The sequence below is a fragment of the Thermobia domestica genome, chromosome 11 (genome assembly GCF_964235325.1).
Source record: "Thermobia domestica chromosome 11, izTheDome1.hap1.1, whole genome shotgun sequence".
Lineage (NCBI taxonomy): Eukaryota > Metazoa > Arthropoda > Insecta > Zygentoma > Lepismatidae > Thermobia > Thermobia domestica.
The window spans coordinates 24,797,858-24,821,848 of record NC_137464.1 but is presented as its reverse complement, the minus strand read 5'-3'; the positions used below and the strand labels follow the sequence as shown (position 1 = coordinate 24,821,848).

Here is a 23,991-nt window from a genome sequence, read left to right as displayed (position 1 = left end):
TCGATTGACACCTATCACAGGTCATTAATTTTTGCGAATCGATCCTGACGTACTTTCTTGTCACAGATTTATTATCTTCCGTGCCACAGCTTTTCTGCATTCTTTTTAGACGCTACGGTGTAATTTCTGTAGTTTGAAAGGCGTGCGTGTATATAGTTTTGTAATCGCAAGACAGTTCGTTTTATAGCTCTCTGGAACAGTTCTAGATATCGATTCCACACAAACGCAATTGGAATTGCTGGGCTACAGGAAGACTCTCTGTTCACATTTCCGCATTATGTCACATGGGACGTCTTCTTTCTACGGTTACTCTAACATGTGCCCCTTTTGGGTAAACCCTGTATCAAATCCATTAGTCACCGGATGCTGTGCTTGCTGTAGTTTACTCCGTATTTTTCATTCGTTCCTTCTGCAGTCTTGTTGTTGTTGTACATTTGTTCGTTTCATTGTACGGACCCAATAATTTCTCAACTTTACAGCCTCATATTTAGCAACATATAATACTTTTTTATGCGAAATGTTTTAATGCCATAAAATGATATACGTTCTATTTGAAAAAAAAAAACTATAAGTTTGTGTTGGGATGACAATACTGCTTGTGTGACACTAATGTGTTCTTGGTCACGTGTCTCCCTCCCGTGGGTATCAGGTTACCTGCACACATTTTTGATTTTCCGGCTTTTTAGGGATTATAACTTGGCACAGCTTCACCCGGTCACTGCTTGGTATAGGTATTATACGTAGCGAGTAAACAAGGCATTTGCACACCGAGTGATTATCATCACGATGATCAGCGATCCACTAGTCAGGGTACCAATTATCATAAATATCTAGCTGTCACGGTTCACATACGTTCCTTATAAGTAATCGTTGGAATATTACACTAACTGACTGATTTCCCTTCTGAAATTTTTGGCCATATCCAAAGACCCTTCGTAGCTAGCAAGTGTGATTTCTGTGTATATGGTCTCGGGTTCGACTTCTAGTGTTGTTGCCTGTGTAAGATACAATCCCAAGTAGTACTCCAGATTTCACTTTAAGCAATAGGCCCTGTCCTACGTAGCCCTGGTGCTGAAAAGGGCCGTTGAACACTAGTCAATCGCTTCAATTTGTAATATTTCTATTATAAAATGTTCTGAAACCTTTTAGAACTAGGGATACGCACGAGTCGAGACATGTCTCGAATCTCGACTCGAATTCGAATCGAGGATTGAGTCGAAACACTTTGTAAAATTTGAGTCGAGACACGAGTCGAGTCGTAAAAATCTCGACTGGACTCGAATGTCTCGAAAATCTTTCTATAATTTTTAATATTATTTTGACGAAACTATTCACTCAGAAACAGTCTTAAAAACAATTTCAGTATTTATTACTTTAGAATAGTACAGAACGCATAAACTTAATAGTTAATCTTTCGAGATCAAGTGATGTGCTGGCCCCTGTGTATGTACATGTGGTACCAACTCTCTCCAGCGACCTACCAAGGATCATTGCGTCCATGTCAAGACGCGTCGCCGTTGTTATCCGTGCCAAAATTGGACATACTGACAATTAGGTAGATATTCATAATTGTTTGATTGATGTGTGCATATACAGTATTTTAACTATATATTTTGTCTTGACTCGAATTTCAAGACGTCTCGTCACGAATTCGAGTCGAGTCGAGACAGAAACATATTTTCAAGTCGAGACAGCATTTTCTCGAGACGAGTCGAGACAGGCTTAAATCTCGACTCGACTCGACTCGTGCGCATCCCTATTTAGAACTTCTTTACATAAATGAATAAATAAGGAGAATCGGATTTGAGATGTAACACTGAGCTGAATTTGTAAAACAAGGTTAACTCCCACTTGAAATGGCCGACAAATGAGTTTTTTCAAAGCTGACACTCAGCTAAATCTCCATAGAGAAAAAAGAGTGTTTTCATGGTCTTGTTTACCATAGATTTCCTGTAAGACAATTCCCTTATACACACTCTCTCTCGATATCCACTATCAAAACTTTAAAAGCTTCGGGTAGCTCTATCATTGAGCCACCGTGCTGCGCTCCCGGTTTGAAGAGAAAATTAAAAGCAGAGATATTTTTGCCATCCTGAATCGATAAAATTTCTCGCCTCCTGTTACCTTTTTTGCTGTACAGAAATAATTATTGAAACCGGAAGTCGTAGTAAATTTCTACCCTTTCCGGTTTTCGTCGAGAGATTAGAATAGATACAGAATATATTCTTTAGACAGCGAATCTATTATATACAAAGAATCTTCTTGATATCTGTATATCAGGGATGTAAATAACCACTTGCACACTCGCCCGGGGCGAGTGGTTCATCGGTGCGGGCGAGCTTTTAAACAGTAAAGACTATGAAAGTCACGATTAGGATGTGGAATGTGAGCTAGTAGCATTTTTCTTTGGGCTAGTAAAATTGCGTTGCTGACTTGCATCCCTGCTATATATTATCATTTCTATTCTATGGTTATCATGATATCAATATTGATATCGGAAGTGGTAATATCAGTCTTAGTAGAGAGATAAGGGTAAGAACGAAACGTCTTTTCTTACCACGTTGACTCATGTCAAGAAACCACTTTGTTATCTATTATCATTTTTGCTCTACTATGATCAACGTTGATACCTACCATTTCCATTGAGCCTATTCTTGAAACACTAAATCGTTATTTTTAAATAAATCTCGCAGTTGTATTTTTTAAAACAGTTTGTAGATGATATGGCGCTTGTTGCGGATTCTGAAGAGACAGCCAATAAAATGTTGGAAAACTTGAGGAAGGGCTGTGAAGAATATGGAATGAAAATAAATGTTAGAAAGACAAAAGCCATGGTGACTGGTGACTGGAACGAAGGGGTCAGTGACCATTATAGAAACGGGAGGGGAGAAAGTAGAACAGGTGGCTAACTTTCGATACCTGGATAGTAATGATATAAAGTGTGAACGGGAAATAAAAGCAAGGATAGGAATAGCGGAAGAACACTTTAGGATGAAGTAAATACTATTTTGTGGGGCTTTGAATAAAGAGTTGACGAAAAAAAAAAATGCTTCGTGTGGAGTATTGTACTGTATGAGTCGGAAACATGGAAATTACGCAAAAATGATGAAAAACGAGTGGAAGCTTTTGAAATGTGGGTGTGGAAAAGAATTAAGAGAATTAGCTGGGTCTAGCGAAAAACCCACGAAAGGGTGTTGGAAATGGTACTGTAGGAAAGAACAATTTTAGATGTTATTAAGAAGAGGAAGAAAAAGTGTTTGGGACCGTAAAACGAGGATTGGCTAAGAAGGAACCGTATCATGAGGGACGTGCTAGAGGGTATGGTGACAGGAAAGAGAGGGAGAGGGCGAAGGAGACAATTAATGAACAATATTAAAACAGACAAATAAGTTAGAGGAAGAGCGTGTAGCATGGAAGATTCTCAGTTGCAGCAAGTGACCTGCCAATAATGGCAAATACCTATGATGATGATGATGATTATGTATTTTTTAAAACTGTTTTAAAACTATTAATATCTGTCCACAGACAGACGGGAGGACATAGTTGTTGATATGACTTCCATTAGTTACACATAGCATAGTCTGAAAGTTTAGAATAAATTGAAACAGACATCCTATTGGTGTGAAGTATTATCTAGCTATTAACCTTTTGGTCTTTCTAAATGTATGGGCATTTTAAAGAAAACGGAGAAGAAAGGAGAACAAATATTAAATTAAATAAAATGCTTTTCATTGGCTAGTTTAGCAATTGGCGTGACCACTGGTGTTGGTAAAGATATAGTGTAACGATAATTTCAATTCTGTTTTCCGCGTACACCTACCTGCTTTAGTTGTTTTCCCTTTTTCTCCTCATTCCTAACCGGAAGAAAATAAGCAGGAAGAAATTACTGGCGTTCTGCCTTGAAGCGCATGCACGCTACTTTAAGTCAACTACTTTTAGTTGACGACCAAACTACGTAAACCGTTACAGTTACATTTTATTAATTCTCTGTGAAGCAGTTTGAAGAAATACTGAGTGATAAACTGTGATAATAGATCTCTTGGGAAAACAATTGGATTTTTTTAAAAATAAATTATTTTAGTGACGTCAAGCATAATTGAGCGTCGAATAAGTCATGTAGCAAATAGTTATCTGTAAGTGAAATTAGTACCGTACTTGGGCATTTGATGTAGGAAAGCACTAACTTAAACAGGTAAGTCGTTAGTTCGGAACTTAGCTTATTAGTTTTAGAACTAGGGAGAAAGAAGTAACAGTGTCACGGGTTCACCACGTGACGGAGTTTGGTTTGTATATCATGATATTCTCTCAATTAATATCGAAAGCGGAAATAGTAGTAGATTTATACCGGTCTTAGTAGACACATAAAAGTGGAGACAGAATATTGGGAAGCTTAATTAATTAGAGAAAAGCATTTTGTCGTTATCTGTTATCATTTCTACTATACAACGACCGATATTAAAACCGGAAGTGGTTGATTTTCTGCCACTTCCTGTTTTAATAGAGAAAGATTAGATTGGAGATGGAATACATTCTCGAGACGCTTGATCGATTGTAGAAAACCGTTTCTCTCTATCTATTGTTGCTTTTCCTCTATTGTGATCAATATAAAAATCGGAAATTGTTGATTTTATACGCTTTGGGTTTGAATATCGCCTCCAAAAACTAACTTTTGACTCTCTACATTTTAAGCAAATTTGGCAGTGATATGTCAATTAGTGCTTGAGATTTCTTGTCTCCCGGACAGTCATACGGATAGGGTAAATATACAGAGGACTTTTGGTAAACAATAGTACTTTAAAAAAATGGATATTTTCCCTCCTACTACGTTAGAGGCAAGAAAAAAAATCGTCCATGTTTCTCCCATCTTTATATAGCTAGATATAAAGTTTTAAATATCTTTTCATTGCTTACTAGTCCAGAAACATAAGAGAAAATAACATTCAAGTGTATTGAGTATCACACACACTATTGTTGGCATGTATCACACACAAGTAATAATCCTTAATTGGCGCACCTAGGTCCTAGGGACCCAGTGATAATTTATTCTTCACTGTTCAAGTAGTAATTGGCTATTCAAAACTACCCTTAGTTGGCTTTTAGTCGGCATCTAGAGTGAACATGTAGTGTTGCTAGTCTCTGCTGTTGGGTCCTCAGAATCCATGTGAGGTGTTTGCAACTGTATTTTTCAATTATGAACTTATTCTTTTGTGGATTTTTTTACTGTCAACGAAAATGAATGAAGAAACTTGTGCAGCACTTCTTGAAAATGATAATAATATCAGTGGCGATGATGAAGACAGTGAACTGAGTCATCACAATAGTGACTCAACTGAAAGTGAAGATGAGGTAAATGTTGATAATAGCTATACAAATCAGGGATCACATCGTAATGCTTTCTTTTGCTTTGTTTGTAGGACTTGTCACTACTTCTCTAGGACTTACCTTAGTATTTCTTCATCAAATCGTGAACAATACTGTAATATCGATTATATTCACTTAAACTCCAATGAAGTATTGCATTGTTCCAACATCTAAACCTAGAATTAGCAATATCAATATATTTTACTGCATGATGACTCTGCCTGACATTCTACTTAAATCCCCTATATAGCGAATGAGTGCTTCCGACAATAATGTTTCGATTCATAGATTATTTACTAAGGAGTTATGTGTTGATTGTTTAAATTATTAAATTTTGAATATTAATGTTTAATCTTTAGATTTGACATAAGTGATAGTATAGTGGTAATATCATTTTAAATTTGAATTGAGGGTAAATTGTGAAAGAATTAAATTTAAATAGGCATACATTTATTTGATTAATAAATTATACTTGACAAAACAAAAAAGCTCATAATTGTAGCAGACATGTATTAAATGAATATGAATTCAGATTACTCTTTAAGTCTGCTATTTCAAAATATTAGATTAATTGTTTGAAGATTACTTTACAAAGATATGAATATACTGAATATAGATAGGCCTGTCGAAAGACCGTGAAAAGTATTGAAAATACACTCTCTTACACAAGACAAATTCAGTTATAAAGATAGGTTAACTTACATGATAAAGTTGAATCAGTAGCTCAAGATATTGATGTATTTGGAATGAATGGATTTTTTTTTTTTTAAAAAAAAGAAAGAACAGTGTGTAAAGTGAAGAATGGATACCAATAAACAAAATAATTAATGTATGTAAAATTTTGGTCAGAACATCAATTAAAAGAGTCGGAAAAATGTTTTTACTACATTCCCCGGTATTTATCTTTTGGTGTTATGTAAACCCACACATTTATAACGTAATGGGGATTCATACACGCAATACGTTCTTAGAAAAGCTCCTAGTTGAAAATCAAAAAAGGGGTTCGTATGTAATTAGATTTGGGAAAGATCCAAAGGCGCCCATGTTGTGGTTTCCAAGGGGAGGGGGCAAGTATAAGCGACATTTCAAATGTAGTCTCAAATTTTGCGGTAACTATTCTAAAAAATCTGTTGGGTTTTCCATCTTCCGAAGCACAATTTCCTCTAAAGGGGAAGGGTGGGGCGAGCGCCCCACCTTGCCTCCCTTGATGGGCGGCCTTCGAAAGATCTATCTATATGGCAAATTTGGTTGCTCTGAGTTCTATACAAAAATCTGCCACACATACAAACAGAAGCAGACACACGCATTATTTTATATATTATTATTATTTATAATAAAAAAAATGTGCCACGAGGTCATGGACGTTCTTCAAATTGTGTTGTCAGTCAAAAAGGTTGAGAACCATTGGCTTAGAATCAAATTATAACTCTGGGTCTCTATTAATATGATAGTATAATGAAGTGACAAATATTTTACATTAGAAAGTGTCATACATATATTTCAAGTACCCGTGCCTGACTTTGTGACCTTGGACAAGACCATTGTTTTAGAGGAAAAGCCACGACGAAAAAGCCAGGGAAAACACACGAAATTGAAGAACAGGGAATCACCCTCAATAGGGAATAGCCACGGAGCTTTTCTAAATATAGTGAATTTCTTGACACGTAACATATTCTTTTAGAAAGAACGATGTTTCACAAGGCCTATAAAAGTATTTTGAGGTTGTGTATTTATTAGGCCTTTAGAGTTTCCAGGGCAGCTGCAAAGGTCAAGAATTGCTAGGAGACAAAGATGGAATAAAAACTGCTTATATATATTCTATGCAGATTCTTTGAAGGAAATAACTGAATGGTTTTAAATTCAAATAATGCACACTGTCGCTAGTCAATGCCATTTATTGTTATAACTTGGCTGACACAAACAATAGAGAAAGAAAGGAAGAGGAATAAATCTCGTAGCGTATGATACAAAGAGAGGCTGTCATTAAAAAATGAAAGTTCTAGGTCATTAATATCTATAGGAAGTCAAAGCGTTAACCCATAGCCTTAAGACGATCTTTGTAATCTTTCCTGCCTTGTGAAAAAAGAGAAACACGATGTGCAAGAAAAAGAAAAAAAAGAGTTTTATTTTTCTTTTTAAATAAGAAGATATTTTCGAACCGCAAACCGTAATCGTCTGGTAGTAGTGAAAATAAATAAGACATTCATTTCGCGACAGAAAGTCTTCATTTCTTTTTTTCTTTTTGTTTTTGTTTTTGTTTTAGGGAAAGAAGAGAAGAAAAGTCACACGGTAGTCACTAAATGACGGAGAAAGTTACGAGAGAAAGTGAATAAATAAAACACATTATATCTTGTATCATTCATGGGGTTGACACACGTGTTAAGACAACTCGAGAGGCTTGTGTTCGATTCTTAGTGCATTTCTGTTACTGTAATTTTCGTTTTTTTTATGAAACAAGATTTACGAATATAAATGGATTGTTTTCTTTCAGTATTAAATCAAGTAAGTACTTATGCTCACAGATTTATTATTAGACTGTTATTATACGATATGTTATATCTATCCGGTAGCTCTATACGAAGATAGGTTCTAGTTCATTTCATCTAATATTTCTTAGGGGGGAACATTAGAAAGGGTTGCTAGTTCCTTTCTGCAATATGAAAACTGGAAACTTTAGAGACCGAGTTAAAAAAAAAAAAAAAAAAGTAGTTCGAGACAAGGATGCCGATCTTGGGAGGGAGGCCCCCCTCAATGCTTACGTGGGACCCCATGTATTTTTATGAATATGTATTTTTTTTATGAATATACAATATTCGGCATAATTTGTATTCAATTTTTCTTAAGGGGGCCGCGGTGGCTCAGTGGTAATGCGTTCACCTCTGGTGTTTGGGGTCCCGGGTGAGATCCCAGCTCCCGTCAAGTGAACCTTGTGGTGGACAAACACCGTGTGCGTGGGTTTCCTCGGAGTTCCCTCGTTTCCTCCCATTTTCTTCATTCCACCATTTCATTTATTTTTCATCATCACCGTCTCCTTTACCGGCATAAGCATGGGACGTAAAACTCAAAGATTTCATTTCATTTCGTCTTAAAAGCCTCATATATACCTTCTTAGATCTTTGTAACTAGACTTTTATCTTAATGTCCCCCCCCAAAAAAAAAATGTTACAGAGAAATCGGCACCTTGGCTCGAGAATTAGATTTAGTAAGAGAACGGAATATGACAAAAAATAAAAAAAAAAAAAAAAATGAAACCAGGAAGTAATTAAAAATTTGTATAAAAATGTGAGTAATTTATTCAAAAACAATCTATCCCACAAAGTATATCAGTCTTTTGTAACGCTAATATAAACAATTCAAAACATTTTGTAATTATGGTTTGCTTAAATGTCAAGGCGAAAATATTTATTTATTTTTAATGTTTATTATAAATATACACGCAAGACGCCTCAGTCAGTGAGTCACGCTAATTTCTAGTAGTTCACAATCAGGCTAGTAGTTGTCGTTAGTTCCGCGGCTTCCTACCTGAGGCAAGACATATCAGGCAATTTGCAGGCTAGCCGATGACTTTCAGGAAACAACTAGTATTAAAAAAAAAAAAAAAAAAAGGAAGTGATATTTGTGATTGCATCACGGGAAAATGGCTGAACCGTTTGAAAAGGACTTTTTGTTGTTTCATATAATCAGTACGCAGGGCCAGATTTAGGGGGGGGTTGACCGGAGCACGTGTACCCCCCCTCCGTTCTGAATATACACTATCTAAAGTGAAAAACTGGCAGTAGAAATAGCAATACTTTCCTAAAATTTCATGTCATGTTTCCGTTTCGGGCTTAAAAGAAAGCGATTTTGCTAAACATAATAGTTTAAGTCAGTTCCTCATACACATCACAGATGCCTAAAGCCATTTAAAAAAATGTAAATTTGATTCAAATGTACTGAAAGTTATTGGTGCACCCCCCTCAGAAAATCCTTGGTCCGGTCCTGTCAGTACGTACATCAAACTAAGAGGCCGCACTGGCTCAATGGTAGAGCGTCCATTACTGTTGCGTGGAGTCCTTGGTTCGATTCAAGCTCATGCTAAGTGAGCTTTGAGGTGGACAAACACCGTGTCCGTTGGTTTTCTCGAGTTCTTCCTCCCACTTTATTATATCACTTTGATTAAAATGCTAATCTTAAGGGGGGAAGAGAGTTCAAAATTTAAACCAAAAATAGAATATTTGAGGAGTCCCTTAAGTTTGGAAGATGAAACTTGACATATAAATTTCTCATTAAAAGTAAGTGTACATATGTATTACCATTAAAAAAAAAAGTTCTGAAAGGTGCGGAAAAGGAACCATTTCTATAGTTCTTTTTCTCCACATTCAAATCGACATTATCTGTCTTATCACAGCGAGAACACAACTGAACAATTTGAAATTAATTTTGAAACATCTACATTGAACTTGCATTTAGTCATCTTAGTTTTAGTAAAAGGTGTATCCTAAGGGAAATGAGTTGTTTTAAATGTAGCCAATATATACACATTAATCGCCATGCGAACCACATGTGGCTCGCACAAAACTACTCCGTGAGACCCTGTGAGCCATATATGGCTCACGCGTTGACTTCTGTTTGGCACTTATCTGAGGCCCGATGTTTAGAGTCAAGTGTTGACTATATTGCATGCCCCTTAATTTTTCGAATTATACATACCGGTACATATCCACGGAAAATATGTGAAAATGTAAACTTGCTGAAAATGTGAAAATGCAACTTGTTTGGGCTTTTATTCAGCTGTGCAACTTCGCATTTTAGAATTTAGCATATTCAAATAATACGTACCTAAAGAGCTCACTATTCAACAGTGGCGAAGCGTACTATAAGGCTATACCAATTACGGCTATAAGTATACTATAAGGTCAAAACCAATTCTTTTAACATTTGCAGAAACCTATGCAACGAGGTATTACTCGACCCCATTTCCATTTGAAATTTTCGAGTTCTGACCTTACTTTAGACCCCCTTTTATTGGGTCACGCAGTTTCTTCTTTATTTAGACCCTGAGTCACCATGTGGCATATCATTGGAAAGCGTGTGTCTTGCACTTCCCAAATCTGTGACGGTGTTTACATTGTCTTAATTAGTAAACTCCGTAAACCCTACTTCGCGCACCTTTATTTATTTATTTATTTTTATTTTTATTTTATTTTATTTTATTTATTTTTTTTGAAAAAAACAATTCGTACACGGAAAACAATAGATAGCAGGGACAAATGTTTCGTAGGGCAATCTTACTTTACCCCAGCTTTTCGATTGTACATTCGAAACATATTCCTATTTGAAAATCGCAAGTACGGGACATGTGTCTGGTGTCTCCCATTACACCACGAAGGGGGGCTTTCGGGATTTTGTAAATAATTTCTACGGATTCTTTGGACTGACATTTCTCGTGCAAGTTTTAATTTCAACTTGATAGCATGTACCGTTCTCGAGAAAAAGGTAGTATCTGGGTTGCTCTGGAACACTCTCTCTATATATATATCGCGGATACAAGGGGGGGGGGCTATATTAATTATAGCCTCCTTGACGCTCAGGTATACACTGGTTAAAATGAGCTCCAATCCTTTCTTGACATTGGATAAAGTGGCAAACTATGGTTTAGCCCCTCCCTTGATCATATCCTTGATCCGTCACTGCATATATATATATATATATATATATATATATATATATATATATATATATATATATATATATATATATATATATATATATATATCGAGAGAGGGAGAGAGAGAGAGATGCTTGAGAAACGGGTAAGAAACATTTGTGTTGTACGTGCAATGCGAAAAAATGATCAAAAATTTATTTCGGGAGGGGCTTGAGCCTGATAAGCCACCCCTAAATACGCCACTGTACATCAGTCAACCGCTCCTATATTATCAATCACAGCAATGAAACAAATTTTGAGTAAGGGCAATTTTAATAGCTATCATTATCAATATTCGAGACGAGACCGAGACTTTCGAGACTGACCTAAATCTCGTCTCAGTCTTGTCTCGATTTATAGAGGTCTGTCTCGGTCTCGTCTCGGTATATAAAAGTCCTTCTCGGTCTCGTTCTCGTCTCGATATATAAAAGTCCCTCTCGGTCTCGGTACCATCTCTAAAACGTAAAAATTGGTGCACCTACTGTATATCTAAGTTATTTGTAAACTAGCCCACAGCACAGACGCACCTACGAGTTAACATATGCAGTATGCACTTACAAAGGGGCCCGGAAGGCTTAATTTCTATAATATTGTAATTTCTTACATTATATTCGCAAAATTGCGAACGTGAGGTAAACCGTTTTAAAAGACCGAATTTTTTGAGTATATTTGCCAATTGGATTGTTCTAGATTTTCATAATTACACTTTGAAATGCTTATCCCAAGGGGAGAAAGGGATTAAATTTTTTTCACAAAGAATAACGGCTGCATCGCTTGAAATGCTTCTTTAAACATAGCACTCAAGTTATGCTGAATTTTTATAATTTAACTTCCATCGAAATAAGCATCCTAAAAGATGGAAGAAGAGAAGATTTGAAAAATGAAATCTTTAAGTTTTACATCACACGATTACGTCAACTAGGCTAAAGGAGATGGTGATGATAAGAAATGAATGAAATGGTGGAATGAAGAAAGCAGTGGCGGATCCAGGGAAGCGATCGGGGCTATCGTCCCCTCTAGAAGAGGAAACTTTTTTTAATTTTATATATTAATAAAACCCATCCCAGAATTTGGAGATCTTAAAAGTAGCTCTAAGTAGCAGTATTACAACCCCCCGCCTCCCCCTGAGAAATCCGTCCTGGATCCGCCCCTGGAAGAAGTGGGAGGAAACAATGTTTTGTCTCATTCTGTAAGCTCATTGACAACTTGGTTCTTGTAAAGATAGTAGGAAAGATGTAGATATAGACGGCAGAAGACGAAGCGGTTTCAATTTTGCAATGAGTTCTTGGAGCTTTTGTTAATTCGAACATGACATTGTATAGGGATGATTGATGTTACATGAGGCACATTTTCACCTGTCTGTGCATCGATTTGGGGCTGCAAGCAACCAATGCAAATTAGTGGAACATCCTAATCACAGCACAGAACTACGGTATGGTACGCCATTTCCTCCAAGCACATTATCGGACCGTATTTGTTTGACTCGATGGTGGACACTTGGACAAAATATAATTTTCAAGAAATAGTGATACGTCGTAATTCTCCATTAAAAGGAAAATGCATCGTCGTGAAAAAGGAAATAAATTATTTACATTTTCCCTAGGGATGTGCATGAGATAAGATTTGTGGCTGTCTCGTCTCGAAAATGTCTTCTAAAAGTGATGTCTCGATGTATATTTCTCTATTGGAAGAGCCGTATCTCGACTCGAATTTTGTCAGGAAAATCCTGTCTCGACTCGCCTCGTGCCCATTCCTAATTTTCCCTGTAAGTGCAATTTTATTTGCAAAAACATCAGGTGTTTTGGTTTACCATGTATATTATTTTCTCTATGCACACTAATCAGTATTAGCTACAGGTATTGCATTGTCCCCAAAACAAGAACTCGACATAAACTATCGTGCTGTTACGACCCACAACCTTTTCTTCTTTTATATTAAACAGAAAATGGAGGAAAGTACGTAAACCAGTTAAACGTTTATAAACAAGTGACATTTAGACACTATGCAAAATAACTAGATTGAACTGGTTTATTCAATTAAAACAAATGAAGGAGAGCCAATTAGTTCATGAGAGCAAGTTTAAAACATCATTCAAACTCAATTAGGAAATGAGATTATAAGAAGTCCTGTCTTTGTAATTATCTGTGCTTTGAAAGGCGAAGTTCTGGTGGCTGCTGCAACTATGTCTTGTGCATGTCTTCTTGATGTGTTCTAACTTCTCCGTAAATGGATACATATTTTGTTAATAAGTTCATAACGAGTCGACCATTTTAAATTCATTTTCTTTTAAGAAAGGGAGCACGATATTCCTTCTGTCATACCGGAAATTGATTTCCAATTGATAATTTAATTTTTCTACATAGCATCTCCACTTCTTGCGCTACCCAATGAATGTGGAGATGGTACACTGTTATCAAAAGATCGCAGTAATGGAATCCTATTAAAAGTTAGAATATTGAGTAAATAAGTTTGGAATGAAAAGTAAATAAAATGCATGGAGTTAAAATATGGAAATCCCGCGTGGCTTGAGAGGGCCAGGGTGGCTCATTGGTAGAGTGTTCATGTCTGGTGCGTAAGGTTCGATCCTAGCTCGCGCCACGTGGGATTTGTAGTGGACAAACACTGTGTGAATGATTTTTCTCGGGATTATCCCGTTTCCTACCATTTTCTTCATTCCATCATTTTATCCATTCCCCCTCATCATCACTGTCTCGTTTAGCCTACACGGGATAAGCGTGGGACGTAAAACTCAAAGATAGGCTTCACATGATCGTCAGTCGTTGAGTTGAGTTAATTTTCAGTTTAACGTCCATTTCAACAGCGAAGCTATATGAGACGTGGACCTATTGATTAACGTGGAATCCGAACCACAAGAGCTTCCGGGAATCGAACGCGGGTCTCCCGCGCTAAAGGCGCGTACGCTAACCGCTTAGCACGAAGGAGCTCTGATTGTCAGCCGTCCGACAGCTTGCCTTCCCTACGCTGCCTCCCACTATACAAGCGAGAAGGCCTGAAATACGTTTAATCACCAACTTCTATTTAAAGGCTTAAACCTAGGGATGCGCACGAGTCGAGTCGAGACAGAATTTTCCTGAGAAAATTCGAGTCGAAACACAGCTCTTCCAATAGCAAAGTATACGTTTTTCGAGTCGAGCCATCACTTTTACAGCACATTTCCGAGACGAGACAGCCTCAAATCTTGTCTCGTGCGCATCCCTACTTAAACCTTAACCAAGTTACTATCGAAATTTACTTTTCGATTTCCATAAAATGGCCGCTCGGAGCATCTTGTATGCTGTTAAAATTTGAATAATTCATGATTCGAACATAATGGATTCTTCGAACATTCGTAATTCGATTAATTGTTTGAATAAATCATTTGGATGACGAAAAATTATTCAAACAATTACAGTTCGAATATTCGCAGACATAGATGCAGGAATTTATTTCGATGGGGGATGTCCAAAGCTGGTTTTTGGAGGAATCAAGTTCAATATGAGATTAATTTATATTAAAATTTATAAAATCATCCTTAAAACTAGACTATATTTATAGAAACGTCGTGATTTCGGGAGGGGGTTCGGACCCCCAGAACCCATTTCTGCTTACATCCCTGCTTATTTAATTAAATGTTGCAGTCCTGGGTTCGATTTCTGGTGGGAGCACTCGGTCAAAAAAAGTGTAAAACACTTTTTCACGTTAGCCATCCTGAACGAGATTTTCCAGGGTTCTCCTCATTTACACCAGGCAAATGCCGGGGTGGTTCCTAAGATATAGGTCCCAGGCCACTTCTTTCCTTCCCCAATCCTTTCTTCCTTCCCTTTCCCCGAATAGTATGTTCGCCGAGGAACGTCATTTCTCAGACGTTCCACCAAAAGCTTACTTTGGCGGGGATCGAACTAGGGACCCCACACAGCAAAGGTAAGCAAGCACCCTACCACTGAGCCTCTGTGCCCTCTGTACATCTTTAAGTAAATAATTATTAGTACGGTACAATACAAAGTTTTTTCTCCTTTCCTTACGTTGTTTATGGTCTTTAGAATTCCTCTTATACATATATAAATAAATAACAATTTTGATAAATACATGAAATGCGGCCTGATAAACAAAAGGTCGCTCAGAAGTTCAAGGTGTCACTGTTTGTGATAACATCACGTGTTATCATCATTAATTCGAAGCATGTCCTCAAAACACGACTCGTTTGTTTATGCTATTGATTATATTTTGCTCATGAAATTGCTAATAAGAATGGTTTGAAGAACTAAATTGTCTTTTGTGTTATGGTGACAGTAAGACCATACTGGAATACGTACGTGTTTGTGTCCTTGTTTCTTTTGAACTTTGAGAAGTATTACACTCCGTGCTAATATCGAATCGTAACAAATACATTTACTTTTTTTAATAAGAATAAATTGAGTGTATTTACGTAATTCTTTTAACGATATAGGTTAGTATCACTTGCTTGCTTGCTCGCTCCGTTTTGCGTACTTTCAAGTTCAACCAATCTGCTAGCAGCTTGGCTGCAAATCAGTGATTCAATGTTTTATTTAATTTTTTATTGAGTGCATACCAATAATAGTTACTTGATTAACCAAGAACGAATTCTCGACAACGTTATAGCAAATTTAGTGGTAAGTAGCCGTTTTTGATATAGCTATTAAGTGATTTCTTTTGTTAAACGTATTCTATTGGTTTTCTTCTTTATATTCAGTGATGGGTTTCCCGGGAGAGCAGTGGCGGATCCAGCCCGGTGCTGGGGGGACCTAGGCCCTCCAGCTTTTTGAGTGACAAAAATAATTTTAACTATGATTTATATATTTTTATAGCTTATATTGAACTCATGATATACCTATCATAGACGGTTCTGGCTGCCCCCCCCCCCCCAAGTTTTACCTTCTAGGTCCGTCTCTGCGGGGAAGTGGGCAATTTCAATATATAGGGGTTAAAGTAGTGCCGAAAATACTGGCAACTCAACTGGTGGTTTAGTGGTAAAGCGTTCATTTCTGGTGCGTGGGGTTCCTGGTTCGATCCCAACTCACACCAAGTGGGCTTTGTAGTGAACAAACACCGAGTTCGTGGGTTTTCTCGAGATTCTCTCGTTTCCTCTCACTTTATTCCTTCCACCTTTGCATTCATTTCTAATCATCCTCCTTTAGCCTAGCCGGCACAAAAGTGGGACGTAAAACTGAAAGATTTCATTTTTTCTTGTTGATCATGATCAAAGCTTTGTCCGGGGGGGGGGGGATTTCGCAGCTCCGAAGGGGGATTACGTTTTCGGGCCACCCTTTGATATAATCACTGTTTACATCTATTAATGATGCATTGCGATCATTCGTTGTAATTTAATGTCTCTTTTCAGCAGCAAGACTATATGAGACGTTGAACTACATTTTAAGGTGAAATCCGAACTTCCATGGTGTTTTCAATACATTTCCACCAGGATTCGAACCTGGTATCCCGTGCACCAAAAGCGCGCGCAGTATCCATTAGAGAAACGATGAAGGCTACAGAATGTTACGTATTTGGCTGTGATCCAGTTGCGGTGCAACTTGTATTACGCGGTAAGGAGTTAAAATCTAGAAGACTGAAATTAATTGATAGAGGCAGATGTGCTGACCACATATCAGATCAGTCAACTAAAAGCCGTTTGGTTGACCATAGCCTCTACGTATGCTCCAACGCCAGAATTAAGGTGTGATAATGTTGACTTATTTTGCAACTAGAATCCTCGTCAATAGGAACATACTACTATTATCCGCCATCCACCCCTTCTGTGAACTTATACTGTACAAAATTATACAAATTTTTCAAGAAAATTAATTGACTATTTCAAAATCCACTAATTAACTTAGTCTAGAATAGCAGGAAAACTGGCATACTTCTGTATTTAATAACACTAACACTCATAATGGAAACATAGGGTATAGTCTAGAATTTAATTGGAACAGTACATTTCGGCCAATTTAAATTATCAATGCCATCACTGTGTTACATATTAAGAATCAGCGGCGCAAATCTGTATTCAACATTAAGGGGGGGGGGTAAGACCGTTCCCATATATTTTTAAGCAATGTTCAAAATATTTATCAAGTTGAAAAGCAATACTATGGAGGATCAGGGGAGCAGAGTTGTCTTCAACGTTGGGAGGCGGGCAAATTTGAATAATCTTTTAAGTTTTATTTTTTTTTCACGTGTTTTCATTACATTGATAAGTATCGCACATTTTTCGAGATAAACATTTTTACGACACGGTTTCGAGACAAGACAGGGTCATCTTTTGTGTCGTAGACAACCATATTCAGAAAAAAAAATCCTCGAGACCTACCAGTCAATCGCGACCCATAAGTTGAGAACTGGATACTTATATCTACGACATTGAAAAGTGTACAGGAGAACGATAAAGATTCAGTACTTACAATTCCAAGAAAGGTAAGTTTTAACCGCCATCCTCAGTTTTTTTTCTTACAAAGATGTAGGCAGTGGCAACTAGTAAGGGAGGTCATATCGGAAGTAAAAGTCAAACTTTTATTGCTACAAGCTAAATGGAAGAACGCTTTCTTAATGTGGTTAGTTCTTGTATACAACGAATTAATTTAACACTTCGGTATCTCTGAACAAATTGCTATTTATACGAGGGTAAGTGAAAAATTATCAGCAATTTTGATATAATTCTTCTTACATTGTTCATTGACCTCTGTTCTCGTTTATTTTATTGTTGTGGTCGTGCTATGAGAGTTTGATACGAATTCCTTTATTTGTCTTCATTTTGTTGCAGATAGATCATGGTCGCTAAGTTAGAAGTTCGCACCAAAGAGGATCAACGAGCAATGATCCGGTTTTTGTGGTCGGAAGGTATATCAGGATCCATCACTAATTTCCAGACGATGCGCTACTTCATCAATAGTCACATGTCTGTCTAACAGAACCATCTCACGTGCACGCTCACTATTTAGGATTTAAGATTTTGATTTCTGGGCTTTCGGCATCTAAGGTCATCTAGCCCGTCACGTTTTGAGGGATGACGTCTCTCGGCGAGCACACAATCCGGGGAAAGGGAAGGAAGAAAGGATGGGGGAAGGAAGGAAGCGGCCTGGGACCTCTAAGTTAGGTACCACCCCGGCATTTGTGTGGTGTGAATGAGGAAAATCTAGGAAAACCTCATTCAGGGTGGCTGGCCTGAAAAAGAGTTTTACACTTTTTCGACCGAGTGCCCCCACCGGGAATCGAATCTGGGACGCGCTCACTATTGTTATCATTTGTGGACGTAGATGGTCATCCGGCTCCTTCCTCGTGTCATCATTTGTGGCCGTAGATGGACGTCTGGCTCCTTCCTTGTGTCATCATTTGTGGCCATAGATGGTCGTCTGGCTCCTTCCTCGTGTCATCATTTGTGGTCGTAGATGGTCGTCCGGCTCCTTCCTCGTGTCATCATTTGTGGCCGTAGATGGTCGTCTGGCTCCTTCCTCGTGTCATCATTTGTGGCCGTAGATGGACGTCTGGCTCCTTCCTTGTGTCATCATTTGTGGACGTAGATGGTCGTCCGGCTCCTTTCTCGTGTCATCATTTGTGGCCGTAGATGGTCGTCTGGCTCCTTCCTCGTGTCATCATTTGTGGTCGTAGATAGTCGTCTGGCTCCTTCCTCGTGTCATCATTTGTGGCCGTAGATGGTCGTCTGGCTCCTTCCTCGTGTCATCATTTGTGGCCGTAGATGGACGTCTGGCTCCTTCCTTGTGTCATCATTTGTAGACGTAGATGGTCATCCGGCTCCTTCCTCGTGCGTAACACTTGTGCGACCATTTTTGAATTTTTCATTCCATTCCTATAGACACCGTTGCGACAAGACACTGTTCCTGTATTGTGCCGAAAGACTGATGGACTGCGGCCCCTGATACACCTTCCGACCACAAAACCCGGATCACTGCTCGTTGTTCCTGTTTGGCGCAAACTTCAAATGGAGCGGCCATTATCTATCGCCAACAAAAGGAAGACAAATAGGGAAGACAAAAGAAAGACAAATAGGGAAGACAAAAGGAAAACAAATAGGGAAGACAAAAGAAAGACAAATAGGGAAGACAAAGGAAGACAAATAGGGAAGACAAAAGGAAGACAATAGAAACAAACTTTATTAGCATGACCACAACAGCATAACAATGAAATAAACGAGGACAGAAGTCAGTATAAACAATGTAAGAAAAGTTATATCAAAATTGAGGATTAGCTCAGGAGAGTAATGCTCCCGGAAATAGGAACGAAAAACACAGTTCTGATTGGTTGGCGTTATCCACTTCTTGCCACATTGCATTCAAATAGCAGAAATCAAACGCTTGTTGCTGTCGGTTTTCGTGACCTAGTGGATTAGCTCTATATGCTAGTAACGAAAATCTCTTTTGGCGTGAGTTCAAACCCGGTCCGAGGAAAGTTTTTTTTCACATTTCTATAACACTTTTTAAATTAAAATAATATGAAAATAATACTGAAAAAAGTTATTTACTTACATTTGTGCAGATAAGTAATAGTAGTAGTAGGAACGGGTTAGAAGCCCCACAGGGCTCGTTTTGTTCCCCTTGTACTCCATGATACACATTTTGTGACCAACTTAAAACAACTGGCTAGGATAGCGCGTAAAACAGCTGGCTAGAGTAGCGCGCGAAAAAAAGGTACTTGCGGGAGCATTACTCTCCCGAGCGGGTCGTCAAAATTGAGGATAAATTTTGACTTGCACTCGTACATACGTACCTAAGTAGATACGAGTACCTAGCCAACTTTTGAACCATATTCCCAACAAAATATGCCTATTTCTGTTTCCCTATAATCTTGAATTCATTTGGACGATAGGTTGTGTTGTCTTTTACAACCTCGCTTTATAACTGATATAAAACGATCGATTTCACTTATATGTTAAATAGTAAATGATATTAATTACATTAACATTATAGCATATCTAGTTGTATTAACACTGTTCGAATTATATTTTGTCTTTCTGTTTTACAGGTGTGGTAAAAATATTTTAATCTTACAAGATGAATGAGTTACTACTTTTGGTGGATACATTTGCCAAGCCTATTCTACGAACTGAGACTGACGAAGAATTTGTGAATAGTCTTTGCAATATTTTTCTCGCCTTTTCTGTGTTCATATGTGGCACCACCGCAGTGTTTCCAACTCCTTATGGAAGATATAGCGTTCAGCCAAAAAGTAAACTGTCAACCATAAGCATTCCATGGACATTTATGCTTCTTCCACATGTGGTCATTCCAGTTATTCTTCTTTTGAACGATGAAAAGACATGGACAATGCCATTTACCAATTGGGTTGTTTTATCCTTCTTTGTTCTTCATTATGCTCACAGGTAGGTGATCATTTATCTCCGGAAAGAAGAAAGGGTGTTAACGAAGTTTTCTTAAGGCGATTAGACACAATCAAACTTCTTTTCAGGTTGTTGCTTGTAGTGCAGAAAATTAAGTCTTTTGTATTGCATGTGGAAGGAGGAGTTCAGCACCTCTCCCTTAAAAAAAAAAACTTAGATTGTAGACCTATATACAGGGTGTTTCAAAATGAATATCGGGGTTTCAAGACTTTGAAGTATTCGTTACAATTAACTTACAATTTATAAATAATACATCAACTGAAAGAACAACTCAAACGGTTTTGTATGCACGCATGTGCATGCACTGTTTCCCCTATCTCCCGTTAGAAAGCGCTAGTAGCAAAGATGGCGACTAGTTGCTGCATGTCGATTAAGATTTTCTGGATCGTATCGTCTTCAACGATGAATCGACATTTCACCTAAATAGCGATGTGTACACTCGTAATATTCGCATCTGAGAGCCAGCTAATCTCCTCGAGGTGGTATAGTTGCAACGAGACTCACCTACATTGAATGTGTTTTGTGCCATATTCCGGGGGAAAGTTGATGGACTTTGTTTCGCATGGTCTCCACGTTCACCAGATCTGATATATATGAGATTTTTACCTTTCAGGATTCAAAAAGGTTCATGTATATATGCCTCCGTTAGCAAGAAAGACGAGTGAAGTGATTGTTGCAACAATTACTCCAAACACACTGATCACGGTTTGGGAAGAACTCGCATATCGACTTGATGTGTGCGGTGTGACGAATAGTGCTTACATTGAACACTTGTAGTAAAAACTGTTTGAGTTGCTCTTTCATTTGATGCATTCTTTATAATTGTACGTTAAATGTAATAAATAGTACAAAACCTTAGAACCCCGATATGTTCATTTCGAAACACCCTGTATATATACATAAGGACATACGCACGGGGTATAAAGTGAAACCCCATGTCTTCTTCCTGGAATATTGAAGTGACCCAATAGTTTGAATTAAGTTTTCGGGCACGAGCAATATTTTTTTTTAAATAATAATAATTGACCAATATTTTATTAATTTCTTTAAGTTTGGAACTTCTGTTTGTAAAAATACCAGTTATAAGGACCTGCACAAAGTAGCCAGCAAAATACAAGAGTATTTGCCTTTTTGTCGAAACTATGTCGTGAATACGGGATGGTCCCGTGTAAATTAGACTCTGTGTTACTTCTTTCCTCGTCCTTTTCCTTCATCTATTCCGAGTTGACCTTGTTTGTCAAAATGGAGCAAATAATCTTATAAAAATAAAAATAATATATATATATAAACAAAGAACTGCAAATTTTGCCCGCTTCTGCGAAATATTCTACAATATACAGCAATTGCATAGGCCTATATAGGTATATTGTTTAAATATGGAATTTGACAAATAGAATAGAAAAGCAGAAGTGTTTCCTTTTGTTTGTTTGTTTGCTTTGTTGAAGTTTAGCGTCTCTTTTCAGTAGCGAGGGAACAGAGACAGTGGCAGATCTTGAAGGTAAAAACTGCTGGGGGAGGGGGAAGTCAGAACACAGACTATGATAGATATATCATGAATTTACTATAAAGTTTTAAAAATATATAAATAATAGCTTAAATTATTTTTGTCATTTAAAAAACTGGTTGGCCTAGGCGCCCGGCCCCAGGCAAGATCCGCCACTGAATAGAGACGTGGACCTCCAGTTTAAGGATTAATCTGAAACACTACATCGTTTCAAAGTTTAATGCTATGCCCCTGGGAATCGAACTAGTGGCTACGTGCCAGCCACAAGACCATGATTAAGGCAAATGAGTGACGATTGAAGAATTGGTGGAATGAGAATCTGGAAGGAAAGAGAAGTACACCGAAAAAAACCATGGACACAATGTTGTCTACCACAAACTTAATTAGAGGCGAATCGAACGAGGGACCCCACGCACCAGAGGTAAGCGCTCTACCTCGGAGCCATCGTGCCCCCCCCCAATGCAGTTACCCCCCCACCAGTTAACCTTTTAACTGGCAAGCATTGATTAATTACCATTAAAATATTTAGTTTGTTTTTATGGTTGAACCATATCTTTCTGACCACAATTTCGTAATTTTTAAAGTATTTTAGTACTTTAGTTACAAAATACAGGTTGCTTACTTCAAAGCAACATTGCCATAAAATAAGTCTTATGTGTTGCTACTGAGCAGCATTGCCCTAATATGGTCAAATATCATAAGAATATTTTCAGTAATTAGCAGCAGTTTCGTTGAAATATCTTCCTTCAAGGCAAGAAACCAGAAATAAAATAAACTTTCGCGAAACGTAGGAGATAAAGCTTCTGCAATACTAAAGACTGTTTCCTGTTGACGAAGATTAGAAATATCTAAACAAGCGACCCGCTAATCGTGTATATGAATATTGTATGAAAGCAATAATGTCAATTAAATGAGCACTGAAGTTATAATTCGTGCAGATAACGCAATAGAATGCAATGTTGCTTGTATGCGACAGTGTCAAATAAAGGAAATAAAATTTTTGAGTTTTACGTCCCACGGTTATGCCGGTTAGGCTAAAGGAGACGGTGATGATGGGAGATGAATGAAATGGTGGAATGAAGAAAGTGGGAGGAAACGGGAGAACCCCGGGAAAACTCACGCACACGATGTTTGTCCACCACAAAGTTCACTTGGTGGGAGCAGGGTTTGAACCCGAGACCCCTAGCACCAGAGGTGAACGCTCTACCACTGAGCCACCGTGGCCCCCTGTCAAATAAAGGGTTAAGAAAGGTTGTACACCATCAACTTCTCCCGTATAAACGATTGCGCTACTCCACACATCTGACTCATTACCTTTGTCGCACCCTGTTGTACGTACTAAAGTATTACTTCTTTTTTTCGAAAGAAACGTTGATACAAAAACAGATATTAATATGCAATAAATGTATTTATATATATTGCTTTGTCTATCAGACATCTTGAGATTAGAAACGAAAGAAAATCTACTTACGACTTCAGTCAAGAGTTCCGTTGTAGAAAAGATAAGTATCTGAGAAAGGTCGACTGACTTTGCTACAGCAGAAAATGAATTATCGTCTTTTTGGTGCTGTGAGATGAAATGGAATATGTCAGATAACGGGAAAAAGATACATTAAAGATAGCGAAAATACGTGAGAGTAGACATTTCTTGTAATAACGTATTTTTCTTTTCTTGATTCTGTAAATTTAGCACTCAGGACTTGTCACGTTTCAAATTTTCTTTTACTTGCACTGATCTGATGATTGCCTTGTTTGACAAGTTCTGGTAATAGTGTCGCTGCACTGCTGAGACTTTTCTCGGAATATTAATTAAGTTCTCTTTTTTACTCTAACTTTGTTTTCCTTAATTTATTGTTCACTGAGTTATGTTGTTTCTACATTAAATAAATAAACTGGGAAAAGGTTGTGGCTTGATTCTTGATTCAATTACAAAGGAAATATTAAATGTTTACACAGAAACTCACTGTCAAGATAGAACATAATAACATCAAAATTTGGTTCCCCATATGACATCATTACTCAAATGAAACAAATTTACAGGGTTATTCAAAAAGAAAGAACAGATTTCAAACA

The 23,991-nt window shown here is 37.6% G+C and overlaps 1 protein-coding gene across 4 annotated transcripts in view; it reads left to right on the top strand.

Annotated features, from left to right (window-relative positions):
- The first annotated feature begins 3,959 nt into the window (after positions 1–3,959).
- Positions 3,960–23,991, top strand: part of LOC145663985 (3-oxo-5-alpha-steroid 4-dehydrogenase 1-like) — a 34,139-nt gene continuing 14,107 nt past the window's right edge. The window contains exons 1-2 of one of the 4 annotated variants that reach the window (XM_081730251.1): positions 3,960–4,192; positions 20,039–20,396. In XM_081730251.1, the coding sequence (XP_081586377.1) occupies positions 20,068–20,396 (329 nt within the window). In that variant the 5' untranslated portion in view covers positions 3,960–4,192; positions 20,039–20,067. Of the gene's footprint in view, positions 4,193–15,230; positions 15,679–20,038; positions 20,397–23,991 lie in introns of those variants that run through there. The other 3 variants (XM_081730250.1, XM_081730249.1, XM_081730252.1) reach the window with 3 other exon arrangements.